We start from the raw sequence: 19,686 nt of genomic DNA, 5'->3' as shown, positions 1-19,686 counted from the left end.
TCTTGGCTGAGTTTAGAAGCAGATGATTGATACATCTACATGAGTCAGTCCACTCTCTAGACTTTTTTTTCCTATGTGCAGCAGATGATTTAGAAAGGCTGAAGTCTATTCCAGACCAGTGCTGTTGCCCTTATATACATCACTGGGTTCTAAAAATGAGGTGAGGTGAGGAAATAGTCCGCTCATCCCTTCTTCTATACAGCCTGAGTGTTCGTCTTCCAGTTTAGTCAGGTGTCATTGTGGACACCCAGATAATTACCAGTCCTCCACCACATCAACAGCCTCTCCCAGGCCTGGATACTCATAGGTGGATTTCCATTAGATTCTAGCAGTATTTAGTATTTATACCAATGAATTTAGTATTGGAATCTTGCTTCTGTCTTCTAAAAACTAAATGTTAAATATTTTAAGGCTGTCTGTCGATCCTTATCTCGATGAATCGATTAGTTGCTTAGTCTATAAAATGTCAGAAAATTGTGAAAAATGTCGATCAAATATCTTGTTTTTTCGACAACATAAAGATATTCAGTTTACCGTTATAGAGGAGAAGGAGAATTAACCAGAAAATATTTACATTTAAGAAGCTGGAATCAGAGACTTTTATCCTTTTTTACTTTAAAAAATACTTGACCCGATATTCTAAACTAATAAAGATCCTGAGAGAAGAAAAAAAAGACTGTTTCAATATTTTTGAATGAGAGGGTGGAAAATGTTTAATTAATAATGTAAGATCTGGATTTACCTGAACATAAAACTTACTTTGTGTTCACACTATGAGTTATAAAAGCTCAAAACAGACAAGAGTTTGTCGTAGAGTCACAGTTGAAAGTTGAGGACAGCTCAACAGTTTATGGCTTTATGTCACCGGCTTCCATTGAAAATGAACTGCGGCCTGTTGCTTTATCACTCATATTGTGAACACAGCATTAAAACACTTTAAAATACTGTCGGTTTTGGACACAGGAAGTTTGGGGATCTGGGACACTGTCTGCCACCATAACTAGACCAGGGGATATATCTTTAACTGCTAACAATTTTATAAGTGTTGTTCCTAGTAAGGCTGGGTGTCATTTAAATGATACCAGCACAAATACCAGTAACTTAAGCAAAAGTGATTCCAATAGAGTACTTTCTTTGAGACCTTTTTATTTTATATCATCGTAGTCGCCATTGAACTGCGTCTTTCTGATAAGTTACACTTACAATTTAGTATGAAACATGGGTTTGTGTTTTACTGAGAATCTTTGTCACTCTCAGTGTATTCAGCTGTGCTGCTGCTGTTTCAACCACAAATCCATTTTCTTGATTTTTGTCTTTTATTCAGTGTTGAAACGGGCTTCCCACTCAACAAACGTAGTAGAATTAGTAAGAATTGCACTTAAAATAGGAATATTGAATGTAAATAAATTGTGTACTTTATTAATCCCAGACATCCATCTTCAACCGCTTGTCCCTATCGGGGTCGTGGGGGGGTGGAGCCGATCCCAGCTGGCATCGGGCGTAAGTCAGGGTACACCCTGGACATGACCCCAGTCTATCGCAGGGTACTTTATTAATCCCTCTTGGGGAAATTAAATGTTTCCCTCTGTTACATGCACATGCAGTGGAGAGATGTCAGAGCGGGGGGCTGCCTATGGACAGGCGCTCCTGAGCAGTTGGGGGCTCAGTGCCTTGCTCAAGGGCACCTCGGCAGTGCCCAGGAGGTGCACTGGCACCTCTCCAGCTACCAGTTACCACTACGTACTTGGTCTGTACTGGGACTTGAACCCTCCGGTCTGCACTGAGCTACTGTGGTTTATTGAACTTACATTCTATTGAGCTTAAAACAGTATTACTGTAACTGTATTACAGTGAATATTTTAGGATTCATGCATGACAGATATTTTTTAGTTAAGTTAACATTTTAGAAAATCTCAAATACCCCCTGCAACACTCTAAAGTACCCCGGGGGTACGTATTGAGAAACTTTAACCGTGTGTGTGTGGTTGTTGCTATCTTGGCCACTTGCAGGGCATCTTGGAGAGGCTTTCTGTCTGCCCACAGGGTGAAGTTTCCTACTAAATTCTTCTCTCATGGTGCTTTCTGAGCATCATCTCTCATTATCATCTCTCTTGTGTCTTTATCTGGATGTCTGCATTGTTCAGTCTGAAATCTCGGTGCTTCCAATTCCCACATAGAATTGGATCATCAGTCTGTAAAGGAGAATTGAATATGTCAGTCCCTGTTCATCATAGCTGTTGTGGTGAAAATATGTATTGTGTTCTACATCTACAGTACAGTATGAGACCAATGAAAATCCTTAAATAACCACAGCAATGTTGATCAGGAATCCATGCTAGTGTTACATTCGGGAAGTTACGAAGTTGTTGTTGTTTTACAATTAACATGCCAGTGACCAGCCTGATAGTGTGATAGTGTGGATTATAGTATTTAATAGGATATTGTTTACCAAAGTGATGAAAGTAGATGACACCACCGACCTTAATAAACTCAACAACATTTTGATTAACATGTAATATGGAGAGTGTCTTAATAATAGGGAGATACCGGGGTCAAGTTTGGTGAATAGATTGCCTTTTTTAATGTTTCTGAAATTGTTATGAGTGTACAGAGTGTTTCTCTCACAGCATTTGCATTTCCACTACAGTTATTACATGGATGGCAGAGTGAACAAAGTGGAGAACTTCCTCAAAACTCGTCTGTTGGACACACTGACAGAGCAGATCACTAAAGTCACCAAGGTACTTAAGTTTCCATTAAAGTCCTGGTATTTAACTTCTACTGTCAATAATCTCAGTTTATTATACTGTATGTAAATTGAAATGTATATATGCATGTCAGCTATATGAAGCGGCTGCTCGATGCATTACATTATTCAGTTCTGAAGCTGTACTGTAGGTACAAAATTTGATTAATGTCCGTTGTGTATTTCAGAGGTCATTTAGACCCCGTCAAGGGAAGACAAGAAGAAACAACTCATTTGAGTCATTAGTTATATTTGCATTTTATTTGAGTTTGCCAAGTCATGCATCAGCCCTCCGCGAGTTTTGTGATGATAGAGCCACATGTGCTAACCACAAGAGTGAGCCCTCAGGGTAAAGTGGTTGTGTCCACCATAATATTATCACCACTAGCTGCTGCGGCAAACTTACTGAGTTTTAAGAGGTTAACAGTGCCAAAGTGCGTCAGCGAAAAAGAAGCAATAATTCCCAAGAACAAAACCGAAATCGTTCAATGAAATGTAATAAAAGTGGGATTCTTCTGTCCCAAAGTCAGAGCAAAGCAAAGTATTCAGTACAACAATGTGACAATTTACTTGGTTTGCTCACATAAATAAATATATGAACCTATTGTAATAGTCCTAAAAATACATTTGAATGAAAATGATGCATTGATTCAAAGGACCCCAAATCAATTGGAGCTTACACACAGTTGATTGCAGCATTGATTTGGTTGATAAACCTGCGTTTTGAACACTCTCAATACAGATTGTGAACACACATACTCCTGGCAAGAAGGTGTGGCTGAGTGGACTGGGGCCGGCATGGGCAGGAGGCATCAGCAATCTCTCTGACACATATGCGGCTGGATTTCTGTAAGTACTGTAGCTGCAGTGTGTTCTGTAGATAATGATACCTTTTGATGCTAATGAGCTGAACTACTTGCACAAGATAAGAAAAAAGTATTTGTTCCCAATGCATTATGTGTTATTGGTAATATGTATCACAATCCAAAGCCTCTACTACTACTTGCATTCCTAATATTTCTTTTCTGTGTGTATATTTGTATTCCAGGTGGGTGAACACGCTGGGTATGGCTGCTGTGCAGGGGATTGATGTTGTCTTGCGTCACTCATTCTTTGACTACGGATATACACACCTTGTGGACCAGAACTTTAACCCTTTACCTGTGAGTCTCAATAACATTTCACAAGGATTATTTTGGCTATTGGTTCTCATTGTCAGGGCCTCCAATTCACCCTTCATCATCATCATCATCATCATCATCATCATAATAATAGTAATATCAAGGATCTGACCTGAGCAGTCCTGTTATGCTTTGGACCTTTTTCTGTACCAGACCCAGTGCCTTGATGGCACCTCTCGCTCTTTCCCGTGGGAGCTATTAGGTGAGATGAAAGGCGTTTAGTGGTGATGAGTGCTTAGACGCGGGGGCGAAATGCCATGTAACCTTAGCCTTTTGTCAGTAGCTCAGGACAGTGTCACTGCTCCCCTCATCCCCCATCACAACTGTGTGCTTCTCTGTGCGGGACAGTCGGCCGCTGAGAGATCTGCAACCTGAGATGCTGCTACACAGGCATGTTAGTAAAATAGCCTGCAACACTGTGTGAAATGGAACAGCCCAATCCCAAGTTCCTCTATGGTTTCGTCTGAATCATGCAGGGACAGAAGTATGACAAGCTTATTCCACACTGTAATCATCTGGTATACACTGTTGTTTAGTTTAATGCATGGTCACTCTATTAAGGGAAAATCATTTTAACAACACAATTGTGTACTATTGAGATCCTGCTGCTCTCTATTGTACTCAACTTTGAATGTGAGATGTTTGTTGGTCAATTATTTCTTTTCTTTTTTTTTAAAAAAAAAGGAAACTTTTAAATATTTTCATCTTGAACTGATCTCATTTTGTGGGAAAACAAACATTAAAAAAAAAAAATTAAGTTTGAAGGCATGACAAAATTCTACCAAGAGCCTATTTCATAAAAAAAGATTTATTTAGTTAATAAAAAGGGTTTATATTAAGCTGAGGCAGAGCAGGGGTGCAAGGCCTCCTTAAATTAAAGCCATAAACAGTAAATCATTGTCTCTATAAAAGAAGAGAAACATGATGCAATCAAACATTTGTTATTCAATATTCTTTTATTCTTGCTTTGGTCAAAAATAGCTTCCAGGACGAGTATTTGGCAATCACAAAATACTAAATAGCTAATGTTATTGAGCTCATGAATGAATTACTTCAACAAAATCTGACATCATTTTGCACTTAATCCCCCATTAGTTCTCTGTAGCCGGCATGCACTTTCTTCTGCCTCACTATATGATATGATACAAGATGGCAACATTTTCTTCTCTCTTCGTCTCCATCATTTTTCTGGGAATGATGGTCTCCCGCTAGGACCACAATGCTTTTAACATGGCTGGATATCTAAAGGCTGCGCCGAGCTACCTGCTGAGAGAATTCACTGCAGGGCCAACCTGTCCTCTGCATGGGTAATTTATGACCTGACCTCTTCTCCTATAAGATGACTCGCCCATTGGTAGAATCCAGTTAAAACCCTCCACCCACTAAATGACTCAACCACTTTTCCGCTGTCATTCTTTCCTTTTCTTCTTACTTGCTCTTCTGTCCCAATCATCCTCTCTTTTTCTCTGCTCTGTTTACATTCCATGCGAGTCTGTTGTCTTCTCAACTAAAGTGCAGTGAGATTCATTCTTAGAGAAACAGGAATGTCAGTATTTAGTGTCTGGCAGTAGGCTAAATAATACATATTGCTTCTGTCTGAAAAGACTGCCCCTAAAACGCTCTATTATGCTATTTCAGGGGAATAAAAACAGTTGTCTAGCCCTCTCATACATCTCAGATACAAAGCAGAGAGGCAGTAGGCTGCACTTATAATAGCCTGTCTCAACAGCCCCTTCTCCCCATGTTGAAGGCTCCGACTTGCAAACTTTCATGACTCTGCATATTGTGGGTATAATTGCACCTATTTTTACTGCTTCCTGGATATGTTTTTGTCTTAATTTTAATGACTGATATCATTTTATGATTTTTATGGGAAACTTAACTAGAGCCGTAGGTTAACTCTCTTCATCTGCTTAAATTAAAAACACTGAAATGTCGAACTTCCCTCTAGATGTTGTGTAATAGTATGACCTCATACTTTGATCTCTGGATTCTTATGGATTAATAGCGTCTCTACCAGGCAGTCTGACTCTCATTTGCCCTATTTAGCTAAACACTAAAGGTTAATTGTTATTCTCCCTGTCATTATTCCCATAACTGCAGCTGAGGTTTGATTGGTCTCTGCTGTATGGTTTTACTTTTCTTGAGTCCTCCTTGGGATGTTTATTTCTGCCTGCCTGCCTTTCTCTGTTGGTCTTTGCTCTATTTTGATTGGATCAAAAAGTGATGGTTGTCCAATCGGTGTCTGTCTGTCTGTCTGGAGAGTTGGGGCTGAGACAGACAAGAGAGAGTGGGGGCAATTAGACAGGAATACAGGCAGACAGTCAGACCTCTGAAGATTTAGGACCTCAGCTGATTTCTTCTACCCAATAAAATACGTTGTCCCACCAATTCCTGTTCTGGTTGGGGTATTTACCAAAGCCATAGTTTAAAATATATCAATGTATTGATACTTTAGAGATGTCAAACAGGAGTATAGCATCACTGCGGCCATCTTGCACAAATAAAAATCAAGGACTCATAACTGTTCTTTGTTTTATGTACAATAATCATAGATCATAGTTCTGGCCCATACACTCATCCATCTCTCTGCTTGTGGCCAACACTATACAGTTCCATACTGTGCTCTGCTTCTTCGATGCCTTGGCAGCAAATTAAGTTAAAGCCTGCATGGAAAAAAAGAAGCCCTTAAATGTTGCCATATGCAGGATTGCATGGGAACTTCCTGAGGAACACATGTTGTTCTGGGTCTCTTGGAGAGGTGTTGAGTCTGTGTAGTGTATGGAGTGAGACACGGTATGGTGGACCACTCAACAATGATCACAGAAAACAGCAATTCATGATGGAGCATAATATTTTGTAAAACTGTCATATTTAAGACCTGTCAACTCTTAACAGGTCAGCAGTTACTAGATTCAATGTGACATGTTACATAGGACAATCGGCTCTGACTAAATGTCAAGTGTCAAGGTACTGGCGTGTTTGCGCTCCATATTTTGTGGAATGCATCTTTATTCACCCCGTCCCTGACATGTTTCTTTGCTGGTACATTCTTAATTCTCACTTTGCGAAACTTAATCTACAATCAACAGGACATTTCATGGCTGAAGAAATAAAATGGAGATTTGAGCGATATTTCCATTTATGGTAAACCCAGGATCCAACATTGCAGTGATGACTGGTCTCTCTCAGTAACAATTCTTATGTTCGATTTTGCTTGCGTGTAACTACAGCGGAATAACCGTTTCCCTGCCGTCAGTCAGATCAGATCTTTCAAACTTTTTCTTCACCCCTGGCTGTTTTTGCATTGAACCATTAAACAACAACCATGAATCATATCCTGAGCATTATGATGATAAAATGAACCCATACTATCATAAAAAGTAATGCAAATGTGTGTCTTTGTGTTTGTGTGTATGTGATGGTTGTTGCCCTTACAGGATTACTGGTTCTCTCTGGTCTTCAAGCGTCTAGTTGGTCCAAGGGTTTTAGCTGTGCGGGTGGCTGGACTGCAGAGGAAGCCGCAACCAGGACGAGTCATACGAGACAAGCTACGTATCTACGCCCACTGTACCAGCTACTACAAGTATGTGCTACAGTTTAACCACGTGGTTTAGTTTGTAACCTGCACTTAAACACAGCAAGAGTAAGTATTATTATTATTATTATTATTATTATTATTATTATATTATGTGACTTTGGTCTTATTTTTATTTTTTTATTTGTAGCGGACAGATGAGAAAGCATTCATCCCCTCAGCCTTCCAGTGATGTGTAGCAGTACTTGAATGTCCTTGAAGATTTAGATGGAAAACAGACGGCTGTGGTTTTAACTTTTTATGCCTCTTGTGTCCTCCTGCAAACACCTGAGGCACTCAGTGTCTGGTAGGGACGAACAAAATCCACAGCCGGCCCATTCGGCTTCCCATAAATAAGCAGACTGCAGACACCCGCTCATTCACAGCTCAGAGCCTATAAAACTTAACGGGTATCACTTATCAGGTGTGTGGGTTCTGTCTCCCTGCCGTCAAAGAGCCGCTGAAAGGTGTGCTAGGCCTTTATTCCGTCTCGGATTGGCTGTAGGGGGGTATTCGAGGGGGGAGGGGGAGGGACAATAAGGCGGTCTGTGCCAGTAGGAGATAAAGAGTGCCATCATAGCCTGTTCAAGGTTATCATTTAACCCAGGCCAGTGTCTGTCAGCACCAGGCTAGATTTACGGCCTTACTCCAGACAGGGCTCGTTTACAGGTGGAGCAGAAATCTAGTGGAGCGCTGCATAGATAGATGGTCGATAACTGGGCAGGAGTTGCATAACTAACACTCACATGAGGCCTGATGACATGCATGCAAATATTTTAAATACTTTTCAACAAGAGTACTCACTCGCCACCTGGTTTGTATGGTGAATTTGGAAGTAAGGAGATGCTCATGGCATGCGGTGCTGCTCAGCTCCAGTCAACGCACCAATCAGCTACAGACTCATGGGATCAAACAGTGAAGTGCGAAAGCAGTCCCTCCTGAATCCAAAGTTTCAGCTGCCATTATGTCTTCCACATTGTGGTTTTACACAGTGAGCCCTAAAGTGGACCGACCCTTGTAGTCTTAGTGGTTTGACTTCACTGGTTAAGACAGAAAAGACTGTGTGCTCAGACAGTGAGTGGTTTGAAAAGTCTTTGCAGATTAGACTTTCACTGCCATTTTACCCTCTTTAACCGGTTTGCATTGCAGTTTTTTCACTTTCCAGTGATGCTCCAACATCAAACAGCATCAACACATGTTTATGTTCCCGCTTTGGATCATCATTTGAAAGTCCATAGAGATCATTATCTCTCTCTCTCTCTCCATCTAACCATCTGATCTTCCAGTTGGAGCCATGGGCCATGTTTCTCAAAAACAAGGCTGCAAGAGTTTAACACAGAGCCAGATAGAAAGCCTTCCCATCCACCGCACACTACTTTATTTCTCTCTGTGAATATATTTAATATTTGGAGTTTTGCGGGGTAGATGAAATAAATGGCCCACAGTGTGCTCAAACGAACAAAGACAAACATCGAAACAAAAACCAAGATTCCCCTAAAGATATGAGATTTTGGAGGTGGTAAGTGGGAGAGAGTCTACCGGCCCTGATTCTGAACACCAAGGCCGACATGTGGTATTCACTACAGCTATGTTGTCTTTGTCCTAATATCTTGGCCCTTATTGGATTTTATCATGTTTGTCTTATCTGTCTCGCTTAGTTATTTACCTCTGGCCAGTATCCCTATCAAGTTGTGTCCCCCAGTGCTTTGCTCTCAGGAGAGGGACTCAAACACTGTTGTCTGTGTAACTCAAGAAGTGTTGCCCGTCGCATTCACACCCTCTGTCTGACCCTGTGCTATACAGCGACAGGTTTTAATATTGGACACTGTATGAGAGAAGCAGATTTTTGCATTAGATAGCCTTTATATGGATGATAAAGGCTTTAAAAATGAATTGTGGTTTATTATGGTTCATGCTAAATATAGATGATAAGTTGCTGCTTCGTGGAATTCCATTCTTGAGCATACTTTATCTTATGTTATTATTTTTCCGCACGCCTTTTGATCCAGATTAGATCAAGGAGTTGTGGTTTGATCCTCATACTAAATGTGATAAAATATCAAAGGCTTTCTTTTCTTTGTAGTCATCTTTAATTATAGAGAATTCTATTCAACATGGCGATGTAATGATTCCCTATTAACAGATGTGGAGAGGAGCCTTTTTTTCCTTTGTCATTTTCTTTTCTTTAGGTAAAGGAAAATGTATGTGATGTTTATTTTTTTCTTTACGACAACAGTCACAACTATGTGAGGGGGTCCATAACAATCTACATCATCAACCTGCATCGTTCTCGAAAGAAAATCAAGTTGGCGGGGACGTTACGGAACAATACTGTCCATCAGTACCTGCTGCAATCCTACGGCACTGACGGACTCAGAGCCAAGTTAGTATCTCTCTCTCTCTCGTACGCATGCACACATATGCACATATATACACACATATCAGCAACGGCATTGAATAATTGTTTTCTATCGAAACAATGTAAGTCTCTTAGAGAGTGTCTCGGTACAGTCATTCATGCTGGCCGAGACCCACGTTACCAAAATAGTCCTAAAAACGTCTAGTCCCGTCATTAACTGTATTAAATATTAAAAAACACATATATTTTTTTTCTCTAATGACGAACACCTAGGTTGAGGCAGTTTTTTCAAAACGTAATTATTTTTGCAAAGGTGTGATGAAAAGGTGTTGTGATGAGAAATAGGGATAATGAGAATTTCGTAAACAACTTTATGGGTCTTCAATTATTTTATTTTTTCCAACCTTAATAGGGTGTTAAACACTGGCCCTTCAAACGCTTTCTTGAATACGTTTTTAAGACATCGCCAGGTGTTGGACTAAAGCTGTATAATTCATGCTGATTCAGCACGTTGTGTGAATACAAACCACAAAATGTGAAAGAATATGCTTACATGTAATAACTTCTTCCGGTTTTAGATTGTAGATAGACAACATTAGAGTAATACAAAAACAACAGCAAATAAACCTTTTCCCCGAAAAAAAATGGGGATAACTATTAATTCAGACTGTCATGATGTATGATACTTAACAACTTAGTTTTAAAAGGAAATTGAGCCCAGGATCCTTCAGAGCTCCCATGTGTCTACACCATTTTATTTAAATGTGTTTTCATAGTTTGAGACAGATGTTTTACCAATTTTACCAATGGATTTTTAAAAAAAAATTCAAATTAGATTACTATTTAAACTCTCTTATACACTTATGTACAATGATACACTTCATGCATCAAGGTAATATAAGTCATATTTCCTTAAAACCTCCCTTGAAATAAAAGTTTGTGCTTTCAGTCTCGTCCTCTCCTTTAAACCTCTGGCCAGTTACTCTGACTGAGTTAAGCCTCAAATCCTGGAATAACAGACTCAAGACTCAGGACCCTTGTGTGTGTGTGTCTGTGTGTGTGTGTCTGTGTGTGTCTGTCTGTCTGTCTGTCTGTCTGTCTGTGTTATTGGATACCAACATAGGGCCTTAATGGCGGCTCAATTATGATCCTTCAATATCCGCATAATGATGGAGGATGTTTTAGGTGTTAGACCCGGATTGCAAGACAATTAATAGGAGAGAAAGTTGACAAAATGACTTTTTTTCGGCCTTAAGTGCTTTCCTTTACCTCAGGCAGCACACAGAGACTTTTATGAAGAATTTAGCAACACCAGATGTCTATAAATTTGTCTGAGTAGTGGGACTTTTTAACTCCGGCTACAGGTCCATGTTTGTTTAAAAAAAAGAAAAAAAAAATTTGAGCACCTGAATTTGATTAATAACTTCTTGTTGAGCATATTTTTATTTGGTGAAGTTGAAGTTCATGTAAAAATATCCAGACCATTGGCCTTAACTGTTATATTAGTGTGAACTTTACAGGATAACAATATAAAAAAAGGTTACCAATAACAGCAGCACTTGAAGTTGTGTGTTAAAGGGGATAATGCAGTACAAATGCAGTATAAGAAGATACTTTTTCCTCAGAACATGATTTATTATGTTACATACTGCAATTACTTTAATAAACTAAAATAATATATTCATGAATAAAGAGAAACAAGGCATTTTTATGTTTAAAACCACTGTGGAAGTCCTACTGAAGCTGATAGTTGCGTAGGAAGTTTAATAATTTATCCCTGCCAGAGTTTTAAGATCTTATCAGTTGTTGTGCGATGTTTTTGTGATAAATACCCTTCTATTCAACCAATAATCCATTTGTAAAAGAGTGCACCTTAACTTACAGCTGTGACGTGTTATAGTTACTCTTCAATAATATTTTATATATAAAATGTTTTCTTTGGAAAAACTAGTCCTGAATAGTATTGATGTCATGCTTTGAATTGATAGAAAGAAAGAAAAGAGTCAATGGATGAAGCTATTAATAGGCTCTACAATAAACTGGTATGATTTAACTTGTTCAGTTTTCTGCACAAAGAAAGTTAATCTTCCCTTGAGTGTAAAAACAGGAAATTAAGCATTTTTAACTGTTTGCAATATTCCAATTTAATTTGCTTTTACACTATAAAATGTTGATGTTGTTGTTTTTATTGAATACACAGTATTATAGCATTATAGTTTATAGCATAGTATTATACCTGTGTGAATAATTTGTCATATGAAAACTGTATTTCAAATATTCCTATTAGTACTTTAAGCGTATTATTTCAATGCAGTTGACTGCTAACTGTTTCACTCTGCAGGTTCCACTCAAAATGTCAGGTTGAAATTGTACTTGTGTAACAACAGCACCCCCAAGTGTTCAACTGGCAGAATCAAACCACTTAAAGGCTGAAGTTGCATTTGGCTGTCTGCCTCATCTTTATTTCACAAACCCGTCTCTGTCTTTCCTCTCTTGGCAGATATGTTCAGCTGAACGGGGAGAAGCTCCTCATGGTGGACAATGAGACATTCCCGGAGTTGAAGCCGAAGACGCTGAGGGCTGGACGGACAATAGCCATGCCACCCATGACCATAGGCTTTTATGTAATCAAAAACATTAACGCGTATGCCTGCCGAAGATAACAATGACCTGTCATCCCGGAGCTGTAAGAGGGATGCTCAGAAGTCTACCAACAACAAACCCTCTGCCAGTTTGAGCCAAACTTTAAAAACTGTGCGGCTCTTACCGGTACTTTTTTTTTTTTACCTTTCTGGGAAAACACAGGGATGTCAGAATACTTTGTTAGGATTTTTGTGTCTTGCCCATGTACACCAATGGAGGTGACAGTTGGCCGGTTTAACAACAGCCTCTCCAATCCGTAATATTTAAATTGCAAGTAATTCCAACCCTTCCCTTGTTGTCTTCTCTGGTCCAACAAAAGACTTGCCCAAGACGCAGTAAAAGGGCTGCACTGAACACTCTTTTCACCAGCAACTCCTCATATGCTTTTGTGGCTTTGTATAAAGTTATGCAATATCATAAAAGCCCACATTCTTTGACTTGATTAAGTTATATTTTCTTCTCTTGGATTGTAAAACCTACAGTTTATCTTATTGCGCCTGCCAAGAGTTTTCTTTTTTTTTTCCTCTAATCTTTTACTGACCCACTGAGAGAAAACTCAACAGGCATCATTTCTGAAGCATGCACAAGTCAACTTCAGTTTGACTTGATCCTTTCCACAAAGAGAAAATGCCGTGGTGTACGAAAGGTCATGCCTGGTGTGCGTGTGCGTGCGTGTGCTTGTGTGTGTGTGAGAGAGAGAGACAGTGCGTGCGTGCATTATTGATAAAGCTACTGATATGTCTGTCCAGTCTGTTTTGACTCTGGAGGTTTAATTTTTTCTTCCTTTGCCATATCAAGTGGCTGAAGGGGAAAATCTGTTTCTTTTAAAGGCAATTTTTGTTTGTTGTGTGCATCATTGTTTTTCTGCTGCAGGTTTCAATCTAATTCACTGCAGACACGATAGCCAGGATTTGTCTCTGTGATATGATGCATACAGGGTGCAAAATTGACTTTCTTGTCCACAGGCCAAATGGCTAGTGAATGTTTAAATTCCACCCGCCTCTCTACAGATTACCATTGTTTTGTTTGTTTTTTTTCTCTGGTGAGTGAAGCAAATCTACCAACGTCTTTCATATTTCACCAGCATTTGGCCAGTGCTGATTTTGTACCCTGAATGCATAGCTGAAGAACAATGTGAACCCATCCATAACATATGTCCTCACATGCAGCCTACATCCACTTAAAATCTGTCTTTTGCTTTCAATTCTAAAATTCTAAAAAACCAGTTTTTCAGGTGTATTTTAACCTCTCTCACTGTTGTCAGTGTGATCCCACGTTTTATATTCCTCTTATGCTGCTAGGGTTTTTTGTACTAAATATACATGATATATTTTACATATTTTTGTACAGATTTACTGTCATATATTATTAGATAATGTTGTACATAAAAAAGAGTGATGAGAATAAGGGATTTAAGCTTGATATGTTTACTTACATACAGTGTACACTTCTAATTTATAAATACTTTGCTTCCTCTTTATATTTCTATTATAAAAGACAGATATGTTAGTGGTACTAATGCCCCGACTCTAAAGAAATAAATGTATTGAAAAAACGGGGTGACTGTTAAGATGCAAATGGCATGGGTGAAGAAGAAAAGGAATCTCCTTAAGATTGTTTATGGTTTATAACCCATGTTTTACATTTACTTTGATTTTATTTCATAATATTTAGATTGGCCCGTTATTCTCTAGACTAAAACCACAGAGGGAGTGAAGAAGTCGCCATATGCTCTGCGTTGACATCAATACATATTTCTACATGGTGGAAGATAAGCATGAGCAGGTTCAGTGGCCCAAACATATTAAATATAAGGGATAATTGTCCTCTGAATGTATTCATAGTTAATGTAGAGATGTTCATATTTCTTCTGGAGAGCATTGTTTTAATATGTCAAGTGTGCCTATATTATTTTTTCTTAAAAAAAAGTTTACATTAATAATAAACACCTACAAATACCTAAGAAGTTGTTTTGGTTCTGTTTATGCTCCAGTCAAAATGACAAATGCATCATGCCACTGCACTAAAGCAAGGAATGCAGTCCTATTTTCGTTTGTCAAGTGGTCAGAGGACATTAAACTCTGCTTGTGTACTCGATTTGTTCCACACAAGAAGGAATACATCTGTTTAAACAGCCAAGTCCCATCACGTGAATTAATATTCAACAGTGCAGTCAGACTCTCCACTCCGAGAGCTCTGTCTGGCCTGCTTGCGGGAGTGCCGTCCTGGGGGTTGTCCGGGCCTGTGGAGTCCTGACCCAGGGCTTTATGGGCGTGGTATGGGTTTCTATCTGTCTGGGTAGTCTCTATGGCAGCGCCCCCTGTAGTCATGGGCTTGGACGGCTCTCAGTGGCCCCCTTAGGATGGTGTTTCCTCACTCGGCCATACAACCATACTTAATTTTATGTTGTGTGTGTGTGTGTGTGTGTTGCACAATTGAAGGAGTTGGGATGTCAAGGGGGTTTATTTTATTCTATTTTAATGTAAAGCACTTTGGGCTGCATTTTTATATGTATGAAAGATGCTATATAATAAAGCTGATTTTATATGATTTCACCAGCAGTTCTTAGTATATAACAGGGATCTGTACAAGAACATTCTTTCATGGAGAAGAAACAAATAAACAAAGAGATGAGAGGGTATGATATATATACCTGCACAGGAGAAAAAAGAAATATATATATATATACATATATATATATATATATATATACCCTCCTACCGAAAAAAAATGCCAAATTTTAGCAGCATCCTTAAACAAAAGTACCATAGTATGAAAGTCGCCATCGTTGGTCCACACACACTCTTACACACATACACAAACTGTTACACTCTGTGCCCCCAGATGTGGAAGCAGCTGGAGCAAGTCTTTGTAGTGGAAAGAGTTCTGTCTTGTCACTGCATGATACAGCTGCTGATGAGAAACATGAAGGCAGGATGGGGCTAAACCTCCAGACCTCAGCCTTGGCTCAGACAGACTGAGTCTGGGCCAGAACTGGCTCAGTGTCTGCTGATGCATAGGCGACTGGAATCTGCTGGGTACAATAATATAGAAGGGAGATAGAGAAGGGATCTTGTGTGCCTTCTGACTAAAACGCTTACAATGCTTGAACTGTACTGAAGTTTCATGACAGAGAGTCATTAACACTGGCGGCCCTTCAAGAGCCGTGATTCATAGCATGTACTTTTAATTATATTTTTGTTTTAAGTTCCATTCATGGGAAATGGGCTTTTTTTTGCTTTTATGTAAGTAGCAGAAATGTTTGGTCTCAGAAATGAAGTTCAGGAACGCATGTGGTTCATTTCAAACAGGCCGACATTGTTGGCACGTAAGAATCAAACCAGACTCGTTAACACCTGCTGGTCCATTTAATCTGGGGGCTTTGTAAAGAGAAACATATGATTCATCATACCACAAAGGCCATACATATATGCACATTTAGATTATTGTGCAGACATGCTTTATTTTTAAAGCACATACAAACCTGGAAAACCAGAGAGTGAGAGAGCAGACACGCTAATGGTTGGAAAGAACATGACTTGGGCTGCGCTTTGTCAAGAAAATTGCTTGAAATCACTTGTTAGTGTTAGTTTGAAATGCTCCTAGATCAGCTACATGTTTTATATATACGAGTCAGGCAAAACATAATGTAAATAATTTCTAGTTTGAAACTATAACTTACTAAAATCAAAAGTATGTGTGTTGAGTACATTGAGTATCTGACCTGTATGTAATAACTAACCAAAGCGATAACGATCAATGAGGCCTTAGTGAACGTCCTAACATTCAGACCAGGATCTTATCCATGGAAGTGGTTTTGTTTGGCAAACTTTGGTGAATATAAACCTGTACCTTGTGATAACAACTGCTGAGCATTACTTCCTCTGACAAAATCTAATTGTGTTGTGATTTAGGTGGACTGTGCCGTGTCTGGCCACTTCTGCGTGACAGTGCCTCCTTAGTGGAGGTAACTGTTGCCCAGGCCTGCCTAACACTGTTTACACTCAGTGATCCATTTTGAGACATGCAAGGCTCTCTTGCCCTGTTAGCATACACTGAGGATTTCATGATGTTTACTCTGTATATACAGGAGTCAGCTTAAATAAGACTCCCATGAATGCTGGATCCCCAGAAAACTGATGGACTAGATTAGACTTTGGCCCACAACGTTGAACTCTCTTGGCATTTTGGACCATTTTGACCCAAGCAAGGTTAATAAAACATAAATATTTATGGAGTCTTTGCTCTGCTCAGAAGACAAGGATACGATCTGTGCTGAGCGTTGCGATACAACACAAGATTTGTTGTTGCTACAGCCTGGTGTTTGGTAAGTGTGTATACGCAGCATACATGTAATGAATGTCAGCTATGCTAAGTCAGCTAAGTTTCTCCCTTGATGAAAAAAACTGTAATATTTATATAGAAACAAATATGGGAGTTTAAAGAGTTTTTATGAGTTTAAAGTATATTGTGAATTTATTATTTGTGAATTTATTATTTCTCATGAATAATGTGTTTTATACTCACAAGTGTGTAAAAGGTCCCGTATGAAGCTCATTTTAAGGTTTATGCTTTTATTTGGGTTTCTACTAGTTTCCATGCTTTAATGTTCAAAAAACACATTGATGATTGGTCAGCGTTTCAGGGTATTCCGCACATGCGCTCTCAGCGTCTCAGCGCCGTCATTGCAGCCAGGGAACGACTGTAACAGCACTTTCTACCTCTGTATAGTATATTTGTGACATCACAATAGTGCGGAAGTCCTGACAGCTCGTTTAAAGGCGCAGTTGAATACAGGCTGTGTGCATTTCTCTGTGGATTGAGCGTTTTGATAGGTAGGTAGGTAGGTATTAGTTTATTTAAAAGGGGACAGTGCAATTTCATAAAACACATGATTATACATGGTTAAAAAAACAGAATTAGCCAGAAGGCTAGTTTTCATCAGTAGTCCTGTGGCCATGATGTGAAAAGGCAATAAAAATTACAATTTAAAAAAAAGCACACAATACATGTACAATATAATACAAAATACATATGCAAACACTTACCATACAATTGAGAAAAAATACAACATCACTACATAACATTTTATCATAACATCACAACAGGCTTATCTTTTAGTGTCGGCAGCTGTAAGTGTTGATAAGGCACATTTTTAAAAAAATGTGTGAAGGCCTCTTATGTTGTGAGCAGTTTAACCTCCTCAGGTGCTGAGTTCCACACATTTGCACTCCCTACTGACCAGGTCGACTTACTGAGATTGCTCCTGCACAGAGGAACATAACAGTCACCTCCGACAGAGCCTCGAGTGACACGCTCAAGGCTGTTTCTGGGGCTGATGAACTCTGCCAGAGGATCTGGAGTCAATTTATGCAGTTATTTCACAGTATTTATAAAGCACCTTGACCTGATTTTTTTTTTTTTAAGACAGAAATATCACTTTTTACAATGTGGGACCTTAAATGATTTGCGCTTGTTCTATAAATGATGCTATGGAATTACTTTAAAAACACCAGATATATATAGGGCTACATCTGGAGCTGAGTTCTGGGACTTTAGAGCGTATTCAGTCCCATGTCTGTTGTGGGAAAGATTTAAGCAGTCAAATTGAATCACTCCTCCTTACTGATTTTGATTCGACATTTCATTAGAGGCTTATGTAAAAAAAAAAAAAAAAAGAAATCGAGCCTGCTGGCATTAATCTTAGAATTATTGTGAACTTCATCTTGTGAGCGATTTATTTGAAGTATATTTCAGACTGACTTTCAACAAAAACATTAACAAATCACATCAATCACATCACATTAACAATCTGAAACAGGTGTAGGTTGGATGTCTTGCTTATAATGCCTACCCTTTTTAAACAAATCATGTGTGAAAATAATAAAAAAAATACACTGTATATTTGAAATAATTCTTACGTAAGAGCAAGACGTCACACAAAACGATCGTGTATACAAGCAAAGTTACACGATTAGTCCATCAATTACAGTTTATCCTTTTTTTCATTACTTACTTTCTTCTCAACTATTTTCATATTGTTTCAGTATATTATTTACATAACACTTTTGAAAACTTACTCTGTGTACTACATGTCATTAAAATAGCTGATTTACTCCTTTAACTGACATTCATTTTTTTCAGTAGCGGTGTTTTGGGTTCCTATAAATCTTACGTAAAGAGTGAATATGTAGAATGAGCAGAACACCGTCATCTAGTGTCTCAAGATCGAAGTTGCAACAACAGAACTGATTCCACCACTCAGGTTGCCAGGTTGGTCAGACCCGGCCCAGTAGCCTAGACTGGAGTCTGTTTGAGCCTGTTTGAACCCATCCCCTTCAGAAAATCTCACCATAAAACAAGTATTGCAGAGGAGAGTTTGACTGACAGTTACAGTTGCAGCTAAGTAAACATGAAAGTTAGCTTACCGATCAAGGAGAAACGTAGCCATTTTGGCGTGCATGTTAATGCTGTTGAACTCCTTTATCTCAGTCCATGGAGTGAATGCTTGGCCTATATTGACTCTGGTTCTGCCCGTCTCCGGTGACTCAGCTAGTGGGACAAATGACGCAGCTGCAGGATTGGCAAACTCCATTCCACCCAGTGCAAGCCTACAGTAGCTGCACCAAACAACAGACAACCCTGGCAACACCAGTGCCATCCGCTATTGGCTGGTACAATGTAAACAGAACGTGACAGAAAGTCATTGTCAAACCCCTTTTTTTAAAAATTGAATATTAATTCAGACTAAATGTATTTTGTATAGAAAAGCAATACTTTCATTCTGTACCCCTCACAACGCTCCTTAGATGTATTTTTTTAATGTAGCTTTTAATAAAGATTCTACATATTCAACCTTTAACTGGGACTTTATCAGGCCTATTTTCTTACAAACGTGTGCTACATGGCAAACTCCACGTCTAACCTCAATCTCAACATTAAACTGCATTCCTCAAATACCAAACTGTTGTGACACCACAGCCTCTCAGTCATGTGCCCCACTTTAGGCAGCAGTGGCGGCGGCACGTGGTTCGCTGCTGCCTCACTGATCATCGGGCTCCTCGAGGATGGCAACCCATTGAGAAGAGGCCACTGCTGCAGTCTCACAGCTCCTGAACAGCTTGACGTCTGTTTTGAGATCAGCGCAAAACTTCCTGCTGCTGCTGCTGTCACATGACTC

The 19,686-nt window shown here is 39.2% G+C and overlaps 1 protein-coding gene across 1 annotated transcript in view; it reads left to right on the top strand.

Annotated features, from left to right (window-relative positions):
* hpse2 (heparanase 2) overlaps positions 1–14,457 on the top strand; it is a 55,085-nt gene extending 40,628 nt beyond the window's left edge. Inside the window, exons 7-12 of the mRNA XM_083922600.1 lie at positions 2,648–2,741; positions 3,489–3,595; positions 3,795–3,909; positions 7,368–7,513; positions 9,741–9,887; positions 12,364–14,457. Coding sequence (XP_083778726.1) covers positions 2,648–2,741; positions 3,489–3,595; positions 3,795–3,909; positions 7,368–7,513; positions 9,741–9,887; positions 12,364–12,526 — 772 coding nt within the window. The 3' untranslated portion in view covers positions 12,527–14,457. The remainder of the gene's footprint in view (positions 1–2,647; positions 2,742–3,488; positions 3,596–3,794; positions 3,910–7,367; positions 7,514–9,740; positions 9,888–12,363) is intronic.
* Positions 14,458–19,686: the final 5,229 nt, after the last annotated feature.

Source organism: Echiichthys vipera (assembly GCF_963691815.1).
Source record: "Echiichthys vipera genome assembly, chromosome: 11".
Taxonomy (NCBI): domain Eukaryota; kingdom Metazoa; phylum Chordata; class Actinopteri; order Perciformes; family Trachinidae; genus Echiichthys; species Echiichthys vipera.
Note: the sequence above shows the minus strand (reverse complement) of the source record. Positions and strands in the feature narration are given on the sequence as shown.